Source organism: Gobius niger (assembly GCF_951799975.1).
Source record: "Gobius niger genome assembly, chromosome: 15".
Taxonomy (NCBI): Eukaryota; Metazoa; Chordata; class Actinopteri; order Gobiiformes; family Gobiidae; genus Gobius; species Gobius niger.
The window spans coordinates 27,055,137-27,081,388 of record NC_136866.1 but is presented as its reverse complement, the minus strand read 5'-3'; the positions used below and the strand labels follow the sequence as shown (position 1 = coordinate 27,081,388).

Genomic DNA, 26,252 nt, shown 5'->3' with positions numbered 1-26,252 from the left:
CAGCCTCGCGCTGGACACCATTCGAATGCGCAAAGTTACGAAATGTACAGGATTTAATTGATCAGAAACTGTCATATCGGCTGTGGAGGAGTTGCAGAGTTATGAAGCAGTTGCAAGAAAATTGTCAGATATTGGAACATTTGCGCTACAGCTGCAGGAGCGGCTGAATTGGAAAACAAAAAAAAAGCTATGCGCCTTATAATCCGCTTCTTTCTTTTGGACTGAGCTGTGGCCACACAAGGAGCATCATCAGGAGGTAAAGACTGACACACGATGGAAATGTCACCTTAAAACACAGATTAGACCTGGTGTTGTGGCAGTTGAGGCACGTGTGGTTTATTTATGGAAAACTGTTGTTTTGGTGTTAGGGGTGTGTTTAGTGTTAGGGGCGTGTTTGGTGTTAGGGGTGTGTGTGTTGATCTACTGTATCAAAGTAAACCCGTGCGTAACCGACGCTCAAACAGACTTTTCAAGGGAATTTTGCTTTTGTTTTCAATTTGACGTCGATTCTAAGGAAGAAGACAAGGCTGCGCGATGTAAAGAGGAACATAATGTGAAGGTTGCCACAGAAGAGCAGTGCGAGTGCTGCTTGTAATGAACCACGCCTCAGTCGGCCTCTTTTTCTTAAATAACGCCCTGTCCCTCGTGGCGCAGCCTTTAGCGCCACATGCAAGATCGCGCATGTACTATGTTGCGTTTCGAGTTGCGCACGGACTGCGCCAGTCACAAGATCTGGCCCTTTGTCTCTGGAAGCCACTCGAGGCACCTGGTGAAAAACTGTTTTTTCCATTTGAGAAACATTGCGGCCAATTTTATCCAACCCTGATCTAGAATTGGTGATTCATGCTTTTATCTCATCTTGTTTAAATTATAGTAACTCCCTTTTTACTTGTTTTAACAAATCTGCTTTCAATCGTCTTCAAATGGTTCAAAATGCTGCAGCGCGGCTTTAACAGGATCTCGCAGACGGTCACACATTACTCCCATTTTATCCTCTCTGCACTGGCTCCCCATCAAATTTCGAATTGAATTTAAAATTTTAGTTTTCACTTTTGTCTGACCTGCTGTGCCCCGACTCCTCGGGTCGCACCCTTAGGTCCTCGAGCCAGAACCTCCTCACTGTCCCAGGACCCACTTTAAAACCAGAGGTGATCTGTCCTTTGAAGCAAATGATGTAATGTGCTAAATAAAGTTGCTTCTTCTTCTTCTCCTTCTTCTTTTCCTTCTTCTCCTTCTTCTCCTTCTTCTCCTTCTTCTCCTTCTCCTTCTCCTTCTTCTCCTTCTTCTTAAACGGATTGTTTCTGAATGTAACCACAGCAGTTTGGGCTGAAGAGACCGGCTGAAACAGGTGTCTCTCTCGGAGCAGCTCCCGTCGCCCCTGGAGTCGGGATGACCCAGTTTCGGTTTCATTCCTATTATTTATAATGAACGCGGGGCTGCAGGACGGGACGTTTGGAATATTTCTCCGAACTGGATCAACATGGTTTTAGTGCAAATCGAAACGTAACATGGAGATGATTGAGACCTACTGGAGTCTCGTGGGGTTTCAAATGTAAGTAATATGCAAGGTATAAGTGCATTTAACCTTTTAACCCCCACCTTAACCGAGTGCATTTTCTCCTGTTCAGCTTTACCCAAATCTAAAATGCAAACAGCCTGTAGGTCAGTGTAACCATAGATATCATATAATAAATGTCTAGATGTCTCGTAGGCGCTGCTGGCCAATGGAATGGAAGTCGACGTCCACACACGGCGACCATCTTGCCACAGGGGGCTCGTAACAATGTGCTTTATGGTGCATTTTGAAGTAAGGGATAATGTATAGAACGCTGGTCATTATCGGGAAAGTAAGAACCCTGAAGGCGATTCCTCCGTTCAAAAGGAGGAATGGGGGCGGATCTCTGGGTAAGTTGAAAGTCGGACTCACGTTAGAGACGAGGACAGAGACAGTGTCCTCGACTACTACACGCGGAGTGATATGAAAGACCTGTGTTACAAGCACGAACTCCGTTGCCATTGGCAGCGGTCATTATTTTTTTCAGAGGTCCTCAGAAAATAATGATCGGTAGAATGTTGGAAAATCCCATTCAAGTCAAGGGAGCTTCTACTTACGTTGTGAAGAACCGTATAATAAATAACCATAACTTGCTAAATTTTGCACCGATTCAAGCGGTTTGGTTTGTTGTACACGTCAGAGCTGTAGTTATGACACTGCATACACAGTAGGGCTGCAACCAACGATTTTTTTGTAATCGATTAATCTATCGATTATTTTTACAATTAATCGATTAATCGCTTGGCTGTGAATGGTGTAGGAATTTTTTTCTTTTTTTTATCACGTTTTAGCTTAAGTGGCACTGTTTGAGGATGTGTTGATGGAGTAAATTAAAGGGAAATGTTTTTTGAAGGCTCTATTAATGAAATTTACAATGTACAAAACACTACAGACCCTAAATATAAAATCAAAGTAGATTTTCATCAAAAATACTACATTTTTATGTCATTTTTGCTCCATTTTAGTCTTTGTGAAACAGAAAACGATTAATCGATTACTGAAATAGTTGTCGACTATTTCAATAATCGATTAGTCGTTGATTAATCGATTAGTCGTTTCAGCCCTAAAACACATGAATAAAAAAAGAAAATCTGAAATATCAACATGCTCCAGAAATATAGCCACGTCAATAACGTTTGTAAGAAACCAAACCGTTTGTAAATCTGTCAAGATTTCAGCGAGATAAGAGGATGTGTGTTGGTACTAGGGCTGGGCAATATATCGATATTTAAGATATATCAATATATTTTTAAATGAGATATGGAATTAGACCATATCGTGTATATTGGGACATTTCAAATTCAGATAAGCTATTAAGTTGGTCCATCCATTCCTACCCAGGACACTCACTAGTTCGTGCCTTACTTCAGATACCACAGAGCTCACCAGAAAGCTTCCCTGTGGCAAGATGGCCGCCAGTGATGCCTAGCCTAATATATGATACCTATGATTGCAACGCCTCATTTGAAAGCTAAGACTGACAAAACTTATCATTTTCCTCATGTTGTTGCCGCGTTGTCGTCACGTTTTTGCCTCTTTTTTAATAGCTTTTTTGTTGCACATTTTTATCATGTTTTTGTCGCTCTTTTGACTGTTTTTTAAGACGCTTTTAGATTTGGGTACAGCCAAACTGGAGAAAATGAGCTTGGTTAAGGCGGGGGTTAAAGCAGAACTAAGTAACTCTTTCCCCTAGAGGCCATAAACGCCACTGCATGTGTTGTGTTTTCACTCAAACTTGGCTGTAAATACTGTTTAAGTGGTGCTAGCCCGCAGTTAGCTTTGCCCGTTAGCCTGTTAGCTTCTTCTTTGTGATTCTATTGTGTGTATTGGTGACTCTGACCCAGTGGCAGCGAAGTTGCAATTGTGGTTTTCTGGCCAGAGACACCAGGGGGAGACGAAAGACCCTCCAATCATCCCATTAACACTTGTATTACCCCCACAGGGACTACGGGAAGGATTTATTAAGGTAAACAAGTCACTTAGTACTGCTTTAAGAGATTATTATTTTCAGTTTATATTTTGTCAAAAGTAACTTAGCTACACATTTGAAACGCTCTTAGTTGTGATTCAAACTCATTTCTCATCCTTCTTGATATTAAAACATCTGAAGCCAAATATGTTGCTTGTTGAATTCTAAGCACCTAATATTCTGAATTCAAGTCATTTTAAGTCACACATTGTTTTCAGGGTCAAAGGAAACATCAAACATCACAGGGAGGAAGAACAAAATGGCGGCGCGTCTCTTACTGTCACAGACGTAGGGTTTGTCCTGGTCGTCGTTGTTCACCGGTTCAGTTCTCCGGCGGCTCGAGCCTCTGTTCTGGAGATCGGATGAGAAATGATAATGAATGAAATACAATACCAGGAAAGTATACTGGAGGTTTTTAGGCTAATTCAAGAATTCAAGACGTGGAATAGTTCTTGACTCACTTTGCCTCTGTTCCGGTTCTTTCTCTTCGGGGTGTCCAGGTCAAAGTCTTCGTCGTCCTGGAACGCGTCGCCGTTTTCCTCGGCCTCTAAAACTCTCTGACGTGAAAAGAAACAAAGCAAATAGTTTGAACTGTAGTATTCCCTTGTTACAATAAAAAACGATGTGAAATGATCCAGGCCATGTTGAGCTTAAGGCGAGACGCTGCAACTGAAAACATTGCTTTTTCACGGTGGTCAATGTTGAGATATTTGCTAGTTTTCTCCCTCGACATCTTACGTTTATTGTCAGAGGACGAAATAGACCAAACTCTCCCTTTAGGATGTTTTTTTAATGACGTTTCGTCCGCTAGTATAAATTGCTTAACCTCTTAACTCCCACTTGAACGGCTTTTCATGTATTGGGTCTTGATTTATGAATAAAAGTTTCTTCAAAATTCTCTTGGGGCCAAAGGTTTTATGTATAAAAAATAGTGCTCAAGACAGAGCGAAATAATGCTCAAGACAGAGCGAGTCAAAACAAGACTTAAAAATGCATATAACTGAAAGTATTTTATCTACACTCTTGCCTCTTACTGTAATTGATTAATTTTATGTTGATGTTTTTATTGATTGTATTTGTTTTTCTTATATTTTATGCTGCTTTAACTGTGAAGCACTTTGAATTGCCTTGTGTATGAATTGTGCTCTACAAATAAACTTGCCTTGCCTTGCCTTATGCTGGAGTGCCGAATTTGGCCCCCGGGCCTGACGTTGCCTACCCCTGTTGTAAGACGTAATAACACCTTAGGAGCACTTTGACTTTACAGCGTGGACGTTGAAGTGCTCCTAAGGCCTTGATTTTGGCACAATTCATTTAATGACTTTTAAAGGGACTAGATGCAAGTTGGTCATGTTATACTCACTACTGCCACCTCAGGTCATACATGTAACTGCACCTTCTATATTAAGCTCGTGCATGACGGCATTTCGGACCCGAATTAACAACTTTTTGTGTGATAGGATTTTAGAGGCAGTTGTGGTGAACAGGTCTGAGCTCATTCTACACATTAGGACATGGCTGGAACATGTGGGGGTAGTTTTAGTTTAAAATCCATATAGTCCCTTTAATCCCTTTGGCTTGGCTTTACCCCAGTCCAAAAGCTTCTGGAAAAAAGCTGTGAAAATAGCAACAAAACTGAGACGAAAACAATGATGGAAATGTGACAAAAAAGTGAGAAAACATTGACAAAAAATTGATGAAAAAGTGGCAAAAATGTCACAAAAATGTCACAAGAAATTGACATAAAATGAGAAAAATGTGACAAAAGAAATGACAAAAAATGTACAAAAATGTGACGAAAAAATGACAAAAATGTGACAAAAAAATTACAAAAATGTGACAAAAAAATGACTATAATTTGATAAAACAATGACAAAAAATGTGACAAAAAAATTACAAAAATGTGATAAAAAATGGATGAAAAAATCCAAAAATGTCACAAAAAGTGACAAAAAATGACAAAATTATGACTAAAAAAACCCCCCAAAATTACAAAAATGTGAAAAAATAAATCAAAAATGTGATAAAAAATTACAAAAATGTGACAAAAAAAGAACAAAAAGTTACAAAAATGAGTTGAATACCCAACAAAAAAATGATGGAAAAAAAATCTGATGACGTGAGGAAAAAGATCCTCTCAGTTCAGGCGGGAGTTAAGAGGTTAATGCCCTGATATCAACAAAACAAAACCATAATTCCATCCTGGCTCTGTCCATTATTAAAATGTCGTCCCTGACAATATTGGCTTTTTTGGCCATGACAGAAAACTCGCCTTCAGGAGTTTCTTAAGGAATGGATGTCCGTGTGGGTCGTACCTGTATCTCCAGCAGCGTCTCCTCGTCTTTGTTCAGGCTCTTCTTCTCCAGCAGATTGTCTCCTCTCAGAAGAGCCTCCAGAGCCGTGGCCTCCCCCGGGGGCCCCTCACGCTTAGGGGCCAACTCCGCCTCTGAATCAGGGAGACAGAGAGATATTAACCAGTGAGTGCATTCGTCCAGGTTAGAACCTCTTTCTTACACTTTATCTTTTAGCAAATAATTCACATTTCTCCAGAGGGTTTGTGGATGCGTACTTCTTCTTCTGAACAGTCTGGATTGTCAAAGCAAATGACAAGACATAGGTGACACTTTATTCATTTTAATTAGAATGCAGCTTGAGCGCTGAAATGTCCATTAAAGACATATGGAATCTATAATCACAGACATATGACAGCTTGTTTCTGTGATGTACATATCGAAAGTCTTATCTTATATAAACTAAGCAGCTTTATGCGGTTCGACTTCAATAATGATGTGATGGTGTGTTTAGAGTCCGTGGGAAAATGCGGCGCCGCCTTTGCCCCTGATGGTTTTCTATTTTTACGTGGATGTGGGCGGAGAGCTTTACTTCAATCGAATACATCTACAGGAGTTCGGTGACCCACATTCACTGAGTTAATCTTTGATTTGAAAAACCTTGTGTTAATCCTGCGGTGTTTTTATTTGATCTGACGTCACCAGGATGAATCGGTGCCACAGAGAAACTCACTCACATATGATTTTTCTACACCGGTCCTGTTTCATCACGCAGCTCCATTACAAAGTGTGTTCGGTCATGGACGAGGGGAAAGGCAGATCTCTGGGGCGTTTCTGTGTGGAGTTTGCATGTTCTCCCAGTGTCTGCGTAGGTTTCCTCCGGGTACTCCGGTTTCCCCTACCACTAAAAACATGTGAATCCTCCAGCCAGGTGATTCTGACCATCAGCTGGCCCTACATCAGGAGATGGGTCCCCGGGCGCGGCACTGCTGTCGCCCACTGCTCCTTACAGGTTCCAACAACGGCATCGAAGGATGGGTCAGATGAAGCTAACGGCTAACACGAATTCACAATTAAAATGGCAATAATATTTTGATCGAGCCTGCACAAAAAAATTATCTGTCTTTAGTATAAATACTCCCTCCTGGAACCGCCACCTGAACGTGGTGGAGGGTTTGAGCGCCTGAATGATCCTGGAGCTCTGTTGTCGGGGGCTTCGTGCCCCTGGTAGGGTCTCCCAGGGCAAACAGGTCCTATAGGTGACGGGGCAGACAAAGAGCCGCTCAGAAGCCCCTTATGAGAGACCAACAGGCCAGGTTAATTGTGAGGCCGTCCTTCTGTGGACCCACCACCTGCAGGAGGAGCCATTAGGGCTGGTGCAGTGTGATTTGGGCAGCTCCAACATCTGCTCCCACGACCCGGCAACGGAAAAGTGGAAGATAATGGATGAATGGATGAATGGATGTATGGATGGATGGATGGATGGAGGGATGGATGGATGGAGGGAGGGAGGGAGGGATGGATGGAGGGAGGGAGGGAGGGAGGGAGGGAGGGAGGGAGGGAGGGATGGATGGATGGATGGATGGATGGATGGATGGATGGATGGATGGATGGATGGATGGATGGATGGTATAAATACTTTTTAGTTGTTGTAATTTCTGTGGTGGTGTTTTTTGATACTAGCCGTTAGCTCTGAGATAAAACGTCCTACCTCAAAAAACAAAGCCGTTTCAGTCAAGAATTTACATCCAGCGTTAGGGATGGGCGACATTTTTTGGAATCGATACGATACCGATACTTTTGGGGTCATTTTTGTCGTTACCGATACCGATACTGGTCATTTCATATGGGTAAATGTATTTCAATCAATATACATCTCTAAAACTGGTTATTATATATAATTAACTGGTCAGTTAAAATTATATTACTTTAACTGGTTAATTAAACAATACTAATGTGAAATTGAATACATAAACAAAATTTAAATTAACACTTAAATGACAAATAGAACCTAAACCAGAATCATATGCCCGGCTCAGTTCAATCCTTTGCTGTTGTGACTGTTTTGGCTCAGAACAAAGAAATAAATCATCCTTTTGTGTTGATAATTGCTGCCCCGCCTTCTTTTTACATATGCAAATTAGTATCAATACTTTTAGTTTAGCATAGCTTAGCATAGCTTAGCATCGTAGCCTTTAGCCGCTAGCCACAAGCGCTAAACGTAAGGACTTCTCGATCACTGACACAAACATCTGCAGGAATGTGAATAGATTTGGCTCTAAATATGTCAAAGTAACATCTCTGTTAACGTTTGAAGAACTCACAACACTTTAATCCACACAGCGCGACATTTCACCCGATAAACAGCAAAGAAATCCAAACATCAACGTTTCCTAACCTGCTTCTCTAAAACCACCACCGCCCCCTCTTTCACCGCGCCGCCTCTGTTTTCTTTCTGTTTACTTTTTCTTTCAGTGGCTCTGACTTTTCTCCGCGTCTCCGGGGCAAACGTGGACCTTAAACGCTTTAGCAGCTCAGGATCCAGCGCTCACAGCTTCATACGGACGCCGCCAAATGAGAAACACATTGTCGTCGTGAGCCTCGACTGAACCGATTCAGCGGAATAAAAGCAAATGTTTGTGCCACATTTTAGAAGCTTCTTTAACGCGGTTTATCCGTTTACTGATCCTTTGGTGATATTTTTTTTAACTAGCCTTGTCTATGAACTGTTTATAAGTTAAGGCGAGACGCTGCAGGTGGATTAACGCCTGAGATGTTAATAAATAACATTCGATTAGATTCAAACTGGCAGTTTGGAAGTTCAGGACCTTTTTCCTCGAGGGCCGCATATTGAAGTGTGTATGTGTATATGGAGGACCACAGATTCAACTGGGAGCATTTAACACATACACTGTAAAGTGCCAACAATCGTTTGTATGATATTGGTAGCACCATCCATCCATTTTCTTCCACTTGTCCGTTGCCGGGTCGTGGGGGCAGATGTTGGAGTCCAAATCACACTGCACCAGCCCCTTATGGCTCCTCCTGCAGGTGGTGGGTCCACAGAAGGACGGCCTCACAATTAACCGGGCCTGTTGGTCTCTCATAAGGGGCTTCTGACCTGCTCTTTGTCTGACCCGTCACCTATAGGACCTGTTTGCCCTGGGAGACCCTACCAGGGCACGAAGCCCCCGACAACAGAGCTCCAGGATCATTCAGGCGCTCAAACCCTCCACCACGTTCAGGTGGCGGTTCCAGGAGAGGATATTGGTAGCACCACCACAGCATATTCTATGTTATAGCTATGGACACATGCTATGGCTGATTTGAAAGCTGAGACTCTAAGCTCTCTGTAGGTGAAAACAATTTAATTCTACGAAAAATTCAAAGCTAAACAGAGGCTAGTTTTGATCAAAATCACTGATTTTTTTTCTAGTTCCGGAGATGTTTTATGCAACTCTCACCTCTCTGGACGGACACTATCGTTATGTGAAGAGGCAAATGCCTAAATATATTAGTCAATCTTCAACGACAACATTGTTGACATGTTTTGAAACACGCGTGTTCTCAATCTCTTTTTATGGCGTGTGCATTTAAACAGCCTGGTTCTGGATTGAACACTTTAACAGGATGTTTCTCAGTCGTCCTTGGACCGATTTTAACCATTTAAAAACTCTGAGAAATGTTAAAATCTCAACTGTTTCGATCTGTATATGGGACAGACGTGGGACGCAACACCACGCCCCCTCAGACTAACACCACGCCCCCTCAGACTAACACCACACCCCCTCAGACTAACACCACGCCCCCTCAGACTAACACTACGCCCCCTCAGACTAACACCACGCCCCTCAGACTAACACCACGCCCCTCAGACTAACACCACGCCCCCTCAGACTAACACCACGCCCCTCAGACTAACACCACGCCCCTCAGACTAACACCACGCCCCCTCAGACTAACACCACACCCCCTCAGACTAACACCACGCCCCCTCAGACTAACACCACGCCCCCTCAGACTAAAAAAAAACAGAAAAGAAACGCAGTAACATATGAAATGTCCAGATGTGACTTTTCACAAGTTTTTGATCGCCATTTATTTCACTTCTGTTCATCCCAGAGCTACAAAACCACACATAAGGTGTTTTAGAGTGTCTACTTTCACAAAAAATAGAAAAAGATTGGTCTGAGGGCTGCATTAGGCACCACTGATTTAGTTATATATGTGATATATGAGCTACAAAGATTTTTCAGAGGGGTCTTGTTTTGTTTTTGAATAAGCTACAAATGTAGGAGCTGCTAAAGTAGAGATAAAGAGTGGAATGAAAACCTCATTTGGAGAAAACGGCCCTAAAGATTAGATTACGGTGTCATTATTCAGTATTTGTGAATGAATAAGCGTGACGAAAAGAAGAAGAAAGAGCCTCAACATTATGGATTATGGGTTTTAAAAATGTGGAGGACACTTACATATTCAATCTAAGATGGAACAGAATCCAGGAAACACAGCTGTGAATGTTATAAAGTGGATAAAAGCTGAAAAAGTGTTGATATTGTACCATTTAAACTAAGCTCAGGCGAGGTTCTGCTTCGTGTCCTCTCCACAGATAAACCTCTCACTCAGGAAGCATTAAATAAACATCAAGCATTTCCACAGAAACACAGGCGGCGCTGCATTCCTCATGCCGTGTTTTGATAGATATCTGGGCCAAGCGCCGCACACCAGCGACACAGGGCTGCAAAAAAAACACACTCCGCCCAGAGAGACACAAGGAGCCCTTCTGTCTCAACAACACACACGCTAACGAAACATGGGATTAGCATGTAACTGAACCAGGGCCATGGGTTTATGGTTTATCTCTCTGTGAGGGCTGGACACATCAGCATGAAACCAAAAGTGGATCTGAGGTCACATGATGTTCAAAAGGATGTGCTCGATGCTGGTCAGATGAAAGGACTTTGTGCCAGGAGAGGAATGTGGCAGGTTTAGACTTGGACAATGTGGGATCATTGATTTGAACAAAGGGTTTAAGGTATACAGGCAGCAGCAGGTCAAACCAAATATAAAACTATCTTATAAATATATTTACCTGGAGACATGGTGAGATATATTATTCTAATTAGGTGTAAATCTGTTTTGGGCCTTTAATCTGTTGTTATTTCAGCAGCAGATTCAGATAAGGTTGTATCGCAGCCAGGGGCACAGGGAACATTTCTTACGTAGAACCAAGAATGGATTAAATACTTTGAGAAAGTGTGACATCACACAGCAAAAAACACAACTTTATCTGAATCTGCTGCTGAAATAACAACAGACAAAAGGATAAACAGTTTTACACCTAATTAGAATAATATAACTTATAATTTCTCCAGGTAAAAATAAGATATTTTAATATTTAAAATAAGCCTTCATTGTGTATGAATATTAATTTGATAATTAATGCCAGAAAAACTTACTAAAGAAAATCCAGAGTGATAGTAATATTTTTTTACGATCAGATGTTTTTTACAACTACAAGGCTTCTAAAATCAGCTGTAAAATCAGCTAAATCCCGTTATAATGAATAGGGCTAAAGCTCTGTTGGACCCGGAAGTAGAGCGATGACATCATCACTTAACAAACGTATTGCAAGTTGCCTTTGCATTTTGGGTGTATCCATCCATCCATCTATTTTGTTCCGCTTTATCCGGGGCCGGGTCGAGGGGGCAGCAGTCTCAGCAGAGACGCCCAGACTTCCCGATCCACACACACCTCAACCAGCTGTTCTGACCCTGAGGCCACACCAGGCCAGCTCGGAGACATAGTCCCACCAGCGTGTCCTGGGTCTTCCATGAGGCCTTGTCCCACTAGGACATGCCTGGAGCGAACAGGAGGTATCCGGAACAGATGCCCGAGCCACCTCAGCTGCTCCTTTCGACGTGAATGAGCAGCGACTCTACTCCGAGCTCCTCCCGGGTAACTGAGCTCCTCACCCGACCTCGCAGGGTGCGCCCAGACACCCTGCGAAGGAAACTCATTTCGGCCGCTTGTATTCGCGATCTCGTCCTTTCGGTCATTACCCAGATCTCATGACCATAGGTGAGGGCGGGAACGTAGATCGATCGGTAAATCGAGAGCAGATTCAGCTCCCTCTTTACCACGACAGACCGATACAGCACATTTTGGGTGTAAAGTTTCTTAAATTTTCAACTTAATCTGAATAATGGATAGATTTATGACAGGTTTAAATTCGTGTGTGTATGACTTATTTAGATGCAAAACATCTGTTGTGAATAGTAATAATTATTTCCTAAGAGGGTCTAAACGCAGCCAATGGAGAGTCACATGATCAGTGGAGCTCCAGACTTCCATTTATTGATTGACTGCGGAATTCTTCCGCAGTCAATTATTGGTTTTCATGTTCTTTATTGATTTACTGCGGAATTCTTCCGTTCTTTATTATTATTCCTCTTCCATCTTTTTCCCGATTTTCTCCAGCTTTCAGCACTTTCATGCTTTGTGCAATTTATGCAAGTTATGCATCAAAATGTTCCGCATGTTGAGGAGAAGGGTGCTATTACTTTTGGGACTTCTGCAATTTATGGTTTTTCCGCAATCGGCCAAAATGTCGGAGATTTTTCCCATTGACTTATAATGGGGCTGCCGCAAATCCATGCTTTTCTGCACTTTTTTCTGCATTTTATGCAATTTCTGCACTTTGTGCATGTTCAGCTTCTGCAACTTGTGGGTTTTGAGAAAAAATTGGCCTTCTGCAGTTTTCCAGTTTTTGAGTTTGAAATTTTTGCATTAGTGTGTATGTGCGAATCCAGCCAATCGGGAGACTCCAAGACTTTCAGCCATTTGTGCAGCTTCTGCCAATCAAGCACTGAGGCCATTTCAACAGTTTGACCAGTTTATGGAATTTAAAAAGTTTATGCAACATTAATAATTTATGCAAAGTAACCACTTTATGGGATTTAACCAGTTTATGCATTTTAAAGCGTTTATGCAATTTACATAATTTATGCAAATTAACCCATTCATGCATTTTACCACTTTATGCAGTTTATACAGTTAATGCAACATGACATTTTATGCATTTTACCAGTTGATGCAAATTAGATTATGCATGCAAATTAAGCAATTTATGCAATTTGAACAGTTTATGCAATTTCTGCATTCACTTCCCGCAATTCCGCAGTCAATCGCAATGGCGCAGCCATTGCATTTCTAGTTTAAATTAATCTCAATAAAATCCCTTTTGTAAACTCTATACTAGAGGTTAGGTTTAGGGATTAGTTTAAGATATCGTTGTCCTGCAGAGGTGACGTCATTTCCTGTGGAGAACTGGAGCTCCACTGATCATGTGACCCTCCATTGGCATTGACAGTTTAAAATCGTCCTCATGTGTCACTTCCTGTCAGTGTCCAATAAGGAAGTGAAACTACAATATTTCATCTGTCTGAAGATCTCACTGCAGTTGTATCGTCCACAAAGGAAACGACCATATTTGGATTCCAGAGCGTTGTGAAGGAGAGTGCGATCTATGGAACCTGCAGTGTGTCCAGCTCTCCCTCCTGTTTGTGTGTGTGCTCAGTCTGTTGGGAGTTATTGTATTTTTTCTCCGCAGAGGAATGCCCCAGGAACCCGATAAGGGCTGAACTATAGGCGCGTCTTTGTTTCTGCTCCTCCACTGCCATTGTTGCCTTGTCAAGCGCTTCCAGACGCAACGTAATACTCCAGAGCTTTCAGCCACTCGGCTCGGACACAGAAACAAGGAAAGTGTCCGTGGACCAAAGACAGAACGAAAAGGAGATTTACATTCCAGTAAACGGAGGCATGCTGGAAAAGTGAATTGTATTCAGCTGGAAAACATTAACATTATCATTTTTGTCTTTTTTTAATTACATTTCTGGTGTAAATAAGTGCTAAATTAGGATCCAATACTGGTATCGGATATTGGAGCCAATACCAGGAAAAATACAATACTGGATAATATACTATCGTATAGTATATAGCAGGGGTAGGCAACGTCAGGCCCGGGGGCCAAATCCAGCCCTCCAGCATAGAACCTTTGGCCCTCAAGATGATAATAACTTTACACAAATCGAAGGTACTTTAACCGCTGTAGAGTTTAACCCCTGCCTTAAAGGGGCTAGATGCAAGTTGGCCATTTTATACTCACTACTGCCACCTCAGGTCATACGTGTAACTGCACCTTCTATATTAAGCTCGTGCATGACAGATATTCTGACCCGAAGTAACAACTTTTTGAGTGACAGTGCAGGATTTTAGAGGCAGTTGTGGTGAACAGGTCGGGGCTCATTCTACACATTAGGACATGGCTGGAACATGTAGGGGGAGGAAAACACTTAATTTTAACATTTTTAAACTCCGTATAGTCCCTTTAACCAAGCACATTTTCTCCAGTTTGGCTTTACCCAAATCTAAAGAGCCTCTCGACTGGAGCCTACAGCCATAGGAGTAACGCCTCATTTGAAAGCTTAGACCATCAAAAGTGATCTACGATTTTTTCCTCTGGTTGCTGCCGCGTTTTATTTTTGTTGCATTTTTGTTGCATTTTGCTGCTTTTCTTATTATGTTTTTGTCTCTTTTTTGTTGCTTTTTCATACATTTTTGTTGCGAGTTTTTTGTGTGTTTTGGTTGATCTTTTGATGCTTTTTTTTTCAAGAAGCTTTTTAGATTTGGGAAAATCGAACTGGAGAAAATGTGTTAGCTTAAGGGGGTAAGTACTGTAAAAATGTGAGAAATACTGTTAAAATTAACTTACAAACAGAAGTAAGTAAGTAAGGTAAGGAATACTTTATTAATCCCCGTAGGGAAATTCATTCTCTGCATTTGACCCATCCTCAATGCCGCTGGGGCGACCCGTAAGGAGCAGTGAGCTGCCAGTGTGGGCCGGCGCTCGGGACCCATCTCCACGATGTGCAGCCAGGCTGGCGGTCAGAAACACCTGGCTGGAGGATTCACCTATTGTACATGTTTTTAGTGGTAGGGGAAACCGGAGTACCCAGAGGAGACCTACGCAGACGCGGGGAGAACATGGAAACTCCACACAGAAGGTGGGTCCAGATGGGAATTGAACCTGGGACCTTCTAGCTGTGAACCCCACCCCCCCTAATTATAGCCTAGTTGTAGTTCTATAAGGTTAAATGACAAGAATATGTTTAATTAAAAAAAAAGAGAGACAGAGAGAGAGAAAAGCTGACACTGACTGTAGAACCCGGGCCTTAAAAAAACATATTTATCACTGAATTAATCTTCCCTATAAGCGTAACTGGGATTTTGAAGTAATTTGTCCATTGTCGATTATAATGTCAAATATATCGATATCGTGATGTTTCTTTTCAATATCGTGATATCGATTTTAGGCCATATCGCCATGCCTTAAGCATCAGTATTGGGAATAAAACAGTTGGATCTCTAGCTAAAATCAATGTGATAATGTGATAACGATCATTTTCCGGTATATCTTGCAGCCGCGGCTCAGATGGACAAAGGAACTCCTGCAGACATGTTTTGCAGCGTGTCATACGACTCCCGTGCGCCGGACTCGCTCCTGGACAGATGATTACAGAGGCCCGTTCAGGGTTCCGGCAGCGGAGACGCAGTTTTGGAGCGATTTGAGCCGCTGAGAATGAACCGCGCGACCTGCAGCTCTAACCACAGCCACATGGTCAGAGCGAGAGTCACCGGCGCGGCTGCAAACTGCTGCAAACGGCTGCAAACGGCTGCAAACCGCTGCAAACCGCTGCTGGCATCGGAGTCCGCCGCACATTGTTCTAAGACAGGCTCATATCAGAATAAATTAACATTGTTTATGCTTCTGACCGCGAAGAAATGTTGCTCCCTCGTCAAAAACAAAGCCAGTCTGTCTCCAAACACTCTGTTCCACCTGCTGATGTCATGAGGTGGGAGCCTGACACTCTTTATAATAAGGTGTCTTTGTTAATAAGATAATAATTAGCATTAGCAATCAGCTCAAGGTAGGCCATGAATAAGCATATTGTTATTATTGTTATGTTGTAGGTGCACTGAGTTGCATGGTATAAATAAAGTTTACTTGCCTATTCATGACCTATTAGTATGTTAATAGATAATAAGCGGCTCATTAATATCTATACAAGTATATTATTCAAGGCCTATTAATTATTAATGCGTATAAATACCTTATTAATTACTCTTACCACCCGCCTTTAACCAAGCACATTATCTCCAGCTTGGCTTTAATCTAAAAGCTTCGCGACTGGAGCTTACAGACTATAGGCCAGTGTTACGCCGTATTTGAAAGCTAAGACCTACAAAACTGATCTTCGATTTTTCCTGGCGATGTTGCTGCTTCGTCATCAATGTTTAGTCATATTTTCTCAGTACTTTTGTCGTGTTTTGTCACTTTTTCATCACATTGTTGCCACCTTTTTGTCGCTCTTTCGTGGCTTTCCTGTTGATTCTTTGTTGCTTTTTCATCACTCTTTAGTCGTGTGTTATTGTCACTTTTTTGTTTTGTTATTGTCGCTTTTCAGGCACGTTTCTGTCGATCTTTTGCTTGGTTCAGACGGGGGTTAAGAGGTTAACACTTAATGAGCACATCTTCATATAATGCGTTACCAATCACTCAAAACAGTGAGAATGATCTGCTGCACTGGTAAAATATATAAAAGGAAACATCTGAAAATACTGTGAGCGGCACATCTATAATCTTTCAAAGACTCAAATTGAACATATTTGCTTATTGTATCGAACGAGCTGTTGCATCCCTAGTAACTGTGGTTCTATGAATCCTGGATGACCCTCAGAAGCTGGAGAAGTTCAGGAGACTGAGCTGGTGTCACGAGGCTGTGTAGAGGCTGGATTGGTATCGGCGAACCAGCACAGTTGCCGATATATCTTGCAGGCTCAAATCGGATCGTTCCACATAGGCTACGTGCATGTATCGACTCCATCCCGCACACCATTCTGTTTCCGCCCCCAAGGAGGAGCGCGCTGTACAGATCGTCATTAAAACAACAACAAATGTGGACGTACTGCCCTCTGGTGGGACTTATGGAATCATTCAGAGGAGCCAAGCTGTATTAAAACAGAAAAGAAACCGCTAAATACAACTATGATGGACTTTAACTCAAATTCAAATCCTCAACACACCAATCCTAGAAACAGAACTTTACAACTCCCTAAAAAAAATGCCCAATAATAAATCTCCAGGTCCCGATGGCTTCCCTGCTGAGTTCTACAAACACTTCTGGCCCATCTTAAACCCCCTGTTTCAAAGGCTAATCTCAGAAATTAAGCAAAGCTCCATTCTCCCCGCTAACATGAACCAAGCCATAATCACATTACTTCTAAAGCCTAATAAAGACCCCACCATCCCTTCCAGCTATCGCCCCATTTCACTGTTAAATGTTGATCTTAAAATAATTACAAAAACCCTCGCCCACCGATTAGAAAATATCCTCCCAATCATTATTCACCCAGATCAGACAGGTTTTATTAAAGGTAGGTCCTCTTCAAACAATACTCGTAGACTTTTTAACATTATAGACCATACTCAACAGAAAAATATACCTACTGCTATTGTGACACTGGATGCAGAGAAGGCATTTGACAAAGTTGCTTGGGGATTTCTCTTCTCCACATTATATAAGTTTGGCTTCGGGGAGTCATTTGTTAATTGGGTCAAAATCTTATATACCTCACCTACAGCTACAATAACTACTAACGGGCTAACATCACAACGCTTTACACTTCACAGGGGGACCAGGCAAGGCTGTCCACTTTCTCCCCTCCTCTTCACTATCTTTATTGAACCGCTAGCTGCAGCAATCCGCAAAGATCCCAACATTACGGGCTTACAAACACAGACACATCATCATAAAATCAGCCTATATGCAGATGACATAATTCTCTTTTTACAAAACCCACAATCCTCAATAAATCAAACAATGAATTTAATTGAACATTTTTCTAAGGTTTCCGATTATTCCATCAACTGGCACAAGTCTTCAATTCTTCCCCTCCAAAAAGACCTTTGGGATGTGACAGCCTACACACCCCCTATCCCTATCTGCACAAACCATATTACTTACCTGGGTGTGAGGGTCTCCTCCAGGCTGTCAGAATTGATAAACCTCAACTTCACTCCCCTACTTAAAACAATAAACGACAATCTTCTCCGCTGGTTGAATTTACCTCTCTCTCTCATCGGCAGAATAAATACTGTTAAAATGATGATCCTCCCCAAAATCAATTATCTGTTTAGTATGATTCCAACTCACCCCCCTACATCCTGGTTCACAACTTTAGATTCAGCAGTTTCAAAATTTTACTGGAAAAGCAAACCGCCACGCATTAAGTTAAGTACATTGCAAAAATCGAAAACCAGAGGAGGACTTACAGCTCCGAACTTCAGTCTTTACTCAATTGCGAACCAACTACAATACATCCTCAAATGGATTCACCCTCAAAATTCAGACAATATATGGTTAGATATCGAGCAAACTTTATGCAATCCATTTAGAATTTCAGATCTTCCGTTCCTCAGTCAATCAATCAAAAAATACCCCCCCTTCAAATCACTGACAATATCTTTGACTCTGACGGCCTGGTGGAGATTCCACAAAATAACTAACACTAACATAACTCCATCAGATCACACTCCAATTTGGCAGAACCCTGACTTCCTCTGCAACAAAAAAACAGTTAACTTCACTACATGGGCAGAAAAAGGTATCACTCACTTAAAACACATCATACACCACAGTAAACTGGTCCCTTTTTCCTATTTAGTCCAGGAGTATGACATCGAGAGCAAACAATTTTTCAAATACCTTCAGCTTAAATCATCCATCACCTCCGCATTTACAACCACTACCATCAACTTAAATCTCCCTCCATTAACATCAGAAATAGTTAACATTATCACAACGAAAAAACGTCTCTCAAAGATATACAGAACTATATTACAGGCTGACAAATCAATTTCCGTCCCTTCAATCAAATGGGAAGAAGACCTAGGTTTTGCTCTCGATGCCAACTCCTGGACTCAAATCTGTCAAAACATCTTCTCAATGACAAAAAACACAAATTTACAGCTAATCCAATATAAAATTGTACATAGAACACACTACACAGGCCATAGAATGTTCAGAATGGGTTTTTCATCGGACACTTGCACCAATTGCACTCAAAATACACCGGACACCTATACCCATGCCCTTTGGTTTTGCCCACCCATTTTACAATTCTGGAAAACAGTCACATCTTCCATCTCTTCACTTCTAGGCTGCCACATCCCAATGTCCCCCTCCCTTTGCTTACTTGGTGAGCTTACTCAGCTAGGTACCACACAACCAAATAAAAACATCCTACTGGTAGCGCTAACCATCGCCAAGAAAACTATCCTCATGAATTGGAAATCAAGGTTAAAAATAAACATTGCAATGTGGAAAAACATGTTGAGTGAACATATATCATTAGAGAACCCACAAAATTGTCCCAACCATCCCACTATAGAACCCGTCTGCCTCTGGTCATCGATTACTACATCACTACACGACTCCTCTAAATTGTAAACTGTTATTATCTCTTCCTATGAACATACATTATTTATTTATTTATTTATTTATTTAGTTTTACTTATTTAATTTTATTATAATTATTATTTATCCTTTTGTTACTTTGTCTTCCTTGTCTTCAAATCCCTCTATTTATTTTATATATCTTATTTTATATGTCTTGTTTGTATTTTTATATTGAGTTATCTGTATCATTTTGTTTGCATATATTCGTATCATTACTCTATGACTATAATGTGATTATATTATTATGATTATTACTATTATTATTATTATTACTATTACAATTACTACAACTATTATTTATATTATTATTATTATTACTATTATTTCTTGTATAACAAATTCCACGTTGGTAAATCATGGTAAATCATGTTAAGTATCATTAGTATCATAGGCCGAATCATAATTTTACAAATAAAAAGAGGAAGAAAGGAGGCCAGTCAATAAGAATAATAATAACAATAATAAACAAATGAATTATTTTATATTTTATAAAATAAAACATTAAGGAGCTCTGGAATAAGGCTCCCCCACCTGCATCATGTACTACCCTATGAGTTTTTAACTGCACCACATACCACAAAGTTTTTAATGCACCACACAAGGACAGAGATGCAGGTGGGGGTGGGCAGAACTTAATATTGTAGTTTCCTGTTTGTTCTCTCCCTTTTCTTCCTCCAATCTTGAATGTTTACCCTTCCTCATGTTCATTACCCCATTCAGTTTACCTTTACCTCATTATTATTGTGTCCTTACTATTATTTGTTACTATCATCATTTTTCATGTTCCACGATTTGTTTCCCATGATTTATTATTTGCTTTCATCTTTTTTGTTGTGTTTTCTCTCTTACTCATATTGCACACCTACTCAGCACACACACCACACATCCACGCAGAACCCAAGAACGAATAATCAAATATGTACCCTACCCTTATGTGTCTTCCCTTTGTCTATGTGCTATTTGTAAGCTGTGTTTTATGTCAATAAAAAAAAAAAAAAAAAAAAAAAAAAAAACTATGATGGTAAGCTACATGCTAATGTTATGCTAACGCCAGCTAAAACTGCGCTAACAGCGGCTAAATGCTAATATCGGCAAAATCCCCTTCTAGCACAGCGGTATCTTGTTGTGAAATATGAAATCCTATGACCTGCGTGTTAATCGTGAGGGCTGTCCACTCTCTCGTAGCCAATCAGAGGCCAGAGTCTGTTCACGTCAGATCACGGGTCACAGCCAGAGGTCGGTCCCAAAACCTCTACCTGGTCAGACCGGTTTGGCCCTGGCCTTTTTTATGGAAGAGCTCGACAAAGCAGGTGAAAGAACCATTCGTCTGACATGTGGAAAGACACCTAAAGTGAAAGAACGGTGAGCAGAATCTCCTGAGCCTGTGCTTAGCGACTCACATATCGGTCCAGGCCTCTTTCATCTTAACGACTGAGAAACACAAACCCCCCCATATCGAACTGGTCTCAAGTGACCAGCTCCTGTCGAAAAGGGGCTTTAGATCCGCATGAGCCACCGGTTATTGTCACGAGACCCTCGACCTGCTTAAAGATGATTATCCAGAGCTTGAGATAGAAAGCGTGTTACCTAGTCGCAGCTCACAGAGGCGGAGCTGAGGGTCAAGTGGAGGGTGCAGTCGTCTCTTCTTCCTCCAGCAGCGAGCGGGATACGTGTACATCTGCCCCGCCGCCCGCCCTGCACAGAAACAAGGAACAATCAGAGAGACATGTGCAAAAAGACAAAGGCTAAATGGTCCAAGCTTTGACCCATGTCTTCTAATACCGTAAATGCTCTAATATAGGCCGGGGCCTTTATTTACTCAAGGGCATCTAGGACCAGGCCTTTATTGGAACCAGGCCACAATTAGAGACAGGCCTTTATTTCTATTTGAGCAAAACGGACGACCAGGAAAATGAATAAAAACGAGATTTGTGTCCATTTGCACCTAAAATATTAGGTTCATTTCTTAATTAACATTTCAAACCCTCTCCCAACGGCTGGAACATTGACGCCTTTATTTTGTCGGGACAACAGGAAGTGTTTCGTTGCTGTTAGCGGAACATTGACATCAATGTCACTGCAGGTTTCTGTTTCGTTTTTACTGGACCGGATTATTTGTTGTTATCTTGTGTAAAAGTTGAGTTTAGACGGAGCGTTTGTGTTTGTGATCGATTATGAGACTGACCCGAGAGAAGACGAGACGCTCGCGCTGATGGGAGGAGTTATTTTGAGGCGCGGGACTGACCTGCACACGGAGCAGCTGGACGTGCTTTGAAGACGCGATGGAGACTTTATTAAAACCCTGGAGCGTCACACAACATTTGTTGCCCTGTTTCCACAAACAGTCACAGGAGGTTTGAAAAGTGGCTAAATCTGTGTCAAAGTTACGCTCGTCCCCATCGGCCTGGGTTCCCGTTTGTTTACTTCCTGCACGTGAGTTTTCATTTACACCAGTATGAGACTAATTCCTAACATGGGGAATATTTCTACCGCTATAGTTTCTAATAAAAGCCCCGGCCTGTTTTAGAGACCAGCTTTAATTTGCCTCCGCCAGCCGCGAACCCGGCCTCTGTGTAGCGACTCTAAGCCTATGTCGCTAATATAGAAAGGGAAAGGGTCCTGTACCTTAGATGACGCGCTGCGTTTGTTGTAAGAGGCACGTATGAATCGCGTCTTGCTTTTGCTGATATAACGTTAAAACAGCGGCTTCGTGGTTTAGATGGATTACCAGTTAAATAGAATCGTGTACACGGTTCAGAATGCGTGGTCACAAACTAACAAAACGGTCAACGAAAAATACGGCTACCCAGGTTCCCTCTCTAGCCATTACCTGGGCGCTGTTGAGGTGCCCTATTTGAAAACTACGGCATTCACCGCCTACGTCCACGTGACTGACGCCCCCCAAGCGTTGCCGAGCAACCAGCCATGTGACATGATGGCTGTGGTACTGTGTGGCTCCTACACACCAGCCCCTTAATTATTACCCAATAATTATCTTTTATATAAGTAGGAGACATAAGACTTGTAATATCTCCAAGTGAGGACAGACTGACTAATAGCGACTTTAAACTACTCTTTATCTTTAGAATTAGGCATTGAGGATTACTTTTGAACGTCTTTTGGACTTTTGAATGGCACTTTGAACTCTGGGCTATGGCCATTTAACTAGCCTCTGACTCCTGCAAGAGACAGATCTTCGTTATAGGTCGATCCAAACAACTGGTCCGAGTCTTTATCCGCACCTGACGGACAAATCCTTTTTGATCTGGGAAGGTTTGCATCACTCGTCCCATTGGCCACGAGTTTCGAGGTGCTGTGTTGTCCACGATGAGGACAAGATCTCCGACCACAAGGTTTCTACTTGTTCCTGTCCATCGCTGGCGCTCCTGAAGTTGAGGCAAGTATTCCTTCACCCACCTCTTCCAAAACAAGTCAGACATATATTGTATCTGCTTCCATCTCCTAGTAGCGTACTTATCTGTGGTCTCAAACACTCCAGGTGGTAATGATGGAGAGGTTTTCAACAACAGGATGTGATTTGGAGTCAATGCTTCAAGATCGTTCAAATCCAAGGAGGCCTTTGTGATTGGTCGACTGTTTATTGTGGCCTCGGCCTCGCAAAGCATAGTATACAGGCCTTCTTCATCTAGGCTTTGCACTCGCAAGGTAGAATTGAGGACTTTTCGGACAGATCTTATAAGTCTTTCCCACGGCCCCCCATGGTGTGAGCCAGTTGGAGGATTAAAACTCCATTTTATTTCCTTTTGCAGCATGACATCACTGATTTGCTTCAGGTTCCAGTTCTCAATGGCAGCTCTTAGTTCTCTCTCTGCTCCTACGAAGTTAGTGCCATTATCCGAACGGATCTCTCTGACTTGGCCTCTCCTGGCAATAAAGCGTCGGAGCGAATTGATGAATGAGTCAGTGTCCAATGATTGTGCCACTTCTATATGGACTGCTCTAATGGCCAAACAGGTGAAGATTACGCCGTATCGCTTTACCATGCTTCTCCTACTCTTAACTTCAAACGGCCCAAAGCAGTCCACTCCAACGCGAGTAAAAGGTGGCTCATCAGGCACAATTCGATCGCAAGGCAAGTCTGCCATCTTCTGGTGAACAGGTGGAGCGTTTAAGCGACGACAGATGATACACTTGGACAACACCTTCCTTATTGCTGTGCTCACATTAGTTATCCAGTACCGCTCTCTCAATTTAGACAACATATGATTACGACCACCGTGTCCCACCTCCTGGTGTACATGCCAAAGGAGGAGCTCTGAAACATGGAGATGTTTTGCCATTATTATGGGATGTTTTATTTCCACAGGCATAGAGGACCTACTGAGTCTTCCACCAACTCTCAAGATTCCATCTTGCAGCTGTGGGCTGAGCTTGCGGAGATGACTAGACGTTTTCACAGACTGTCCTTTCTCAAGACTAGCCAATTCGTCCGGAAATGTCTTCTGCTGGCAATACTTTACAATAGCCAATTCAGCGTTCTCCAGTTCTCCAACTGTAAGACTGGATACCACAGCAGTCCTCTTAATCTTTCTTATTTCATTTTCCGGAGTATCTTCGTTTCTCAAGTCAGACTGACGTGTACCTTGCTTTCTCTTCTTTGCCCTGGAAAGAAGCGAGTCTTTAACCCTCAGGATCCATGCCACAGCTTTCTTTAAGCGCATCCAAGTGGAAAAATACTGAATCAGTTTAGACACTGGCTCTTCCTCTGCCTGTATAACATTCACTACAGCTGCTCTTTTCACTTCAGGATCTTCAGGGGAAAGCCTTCCAATTATTTGTGGACTGACCGGCCACTGACTCTCAGGCTGTAAGAGAAAGCAAGGCCCCGACAGCCACGTGAGGTGTTTAATAAAAACCTCAACTTTCACCCCTCTGGAGGCCATGTCTGCAGGATTACTGGTGGTGTCCACATGTTTCCACTGAGCAGCACGGGAAGCCTTGAGGATCTGTGACACTCTGTTTGCCACAAACACTTTGTATCGTGAGGTCTCATTATTAATGTATTTGAGCACAGATTCGCTATCTGTCCAAAAGACTGAATCCAGAAGGTCTAACTGCAGCTCCTTTCTCCAGAGAACATCCATACGACTGGCCATAGTTGCAGCTATGAGCTCCATTCTTGGGATAGTTACACACTTGAGAGGTGCAACACGAGATTTTCCCATTACAAATGCACTGTGCAGTTCAGAGTTCTTGTTTTTAGACACCAGGTAGGTCACTGTTCCATATCCATTCTCGCTGGCGTCACAGAAATGATGTAGTTGGGCTGTGCACACTTCTCCAAACTGTGGTGGCTTCAAACACCTGCTAACCTCAAATTTGTCCAGCAGGTGGAGCTGTTGGATAAACTTTAACCATTCCAGGGAGACAGATTCGGGGACAGGGTCATCCCAACCCACTTCTCTACTACACAGGTCTCTCAAAATCTTCTTGGCTGTCAATATTACAGGGCTCAACATTCCTAGAGGATCATATATGGAAGCGACAGTTGAGAGTATCCCTCTTCTGGTGAGAGGTCGGTCTTTCAAATTGACCTTGAATTTGAATGAGTCAGATTTAATAGACCACTCCACTCCCAACACTCTTTCCACAGCCATGGGATCGAACTCCATGTTCAGCTGCTCCATACATTTTGCCCTGCGACTTACAGGGATGACATCAAGCACGGCAGGTCTGTTACAAATCCATTTGGTAAGAGAAAATCCTCCTTCTGAGCATAGAGAGACCAGTTCATGATGTAGGGACACTGCCTTTTCCTCCGTTGTCACTGAGAGTAGGCAATCATCAACATAAAAACAATGGCGCAGGCAGTTTATAGCTTCATTGCTGTAGAGATGTCCATAATCCTCAGCACACCTTCTGAGAGCGTAGTTTGCACAGCTCGGTGATGATGTGGCCCCAAACAAATGCACCCTCATCCTGTACACAGTGGGCGGTTGTTCCAGATCTCCATCATGCCACCAGAGGAACCGGAGCAGGTCCGTATCGTCAGGTGTGACCTGTACCTGATGAAACATGGACTCAATGTCAGCCATCATCACCACTGGCTCTTTTCTAAAGCGAGTTACCACACCAATTAAAGAGCTGGTCAAATCGGGGCCCTGCAGGAGTTGAGCATTCAGCGATGTTCCCTGATAAGTAACTCCACAATCAAATACAACTCTTATCTTATTTTTTATGGGATGGTAAACTCCATGGTGCGGGATATACCACACTTTTCCATCATCACGGTACAGCTCCTCTTCCGGCACCTTTTCAGCATAACCTTTGACAAACAGCTCATTCATAAAGTTGTAGTACTCCTGGAAAAATACTGAATCTTTCTGCAGACGCCGCTTAAGATGCTGCAAACGCTGCTCAACGATCTTTCGGTTATTTGGCATGCATACTGCGCTGTGCCGTAGAGGTAAACTGATTTGATAATGGTCATTCAAATGCCTCACTGTATTCATGACAGAGTCCATAAATTTCAAATCTTCTCTGGACATTGCAGGTTGCTCATCCAAACTGGTTTCCGGGAAGTCATTTTTATACTGTTGCTGCCACAGATCCTCGAGGTTAACCACAGAAACCCGGTTGACAGTTACATGCGGCTGTTTACAATCATCTGTCTCTCCACTGCCTCCTCCCAAAGGTCCATTCACGGTCCATCCCAACATTGTTCTTGTGGCAAACGGACCTCCATCCACACTACAAACCACTTCTAGTGGCTCCAAAGCCTTCGGTACGTTGGTTCCTATTAGGAGTTCAATTCCTTCGTTGACTTGTGGTAGGTGAATGTGTCGCAGATGAGGCCATTTATTGATGTCACTCTTTGTTGGAATATTCCCTTTATA

At 42.3% G+C, this 26,252-nt stretch overlaps 1 protein-coding gene across 2 annotated transcripts in view; it reads right to left on the bottom strand.

The window, feature by feature from the left end:
• dpf3 (double PHD fingers 3) overlaps positions 1-26,252 on the bottom strand; it is a 63,659-nt gene that overhangs the window by 10,917 nt on the left and 26,490 nt on the right. For both annotated transcript variants that reach the window (XM_079572791.1, XM_079572792.1), the window contains exons 3-6: positions 20,983-21,090; positions 5,840-5,970; positions 3,986-4,081; positions 3,803-3,875 (exon numbers count right to left, since the gene is read on the bottom strand). In XM_079572791.1, the coding sequence (XP_079428917.1) occupies positions 3,803-3,875; positions 3,986-4,081; positions 5,840-5,970; positions 20,983-21,090 (408 nt within the window). The remainder of the gene's footprint in view (positions 1-3,802; positions 3,876-3,985; positions 4,082-5,839; positions 5,971-20,982; positions 21,091-26,252) is intronic.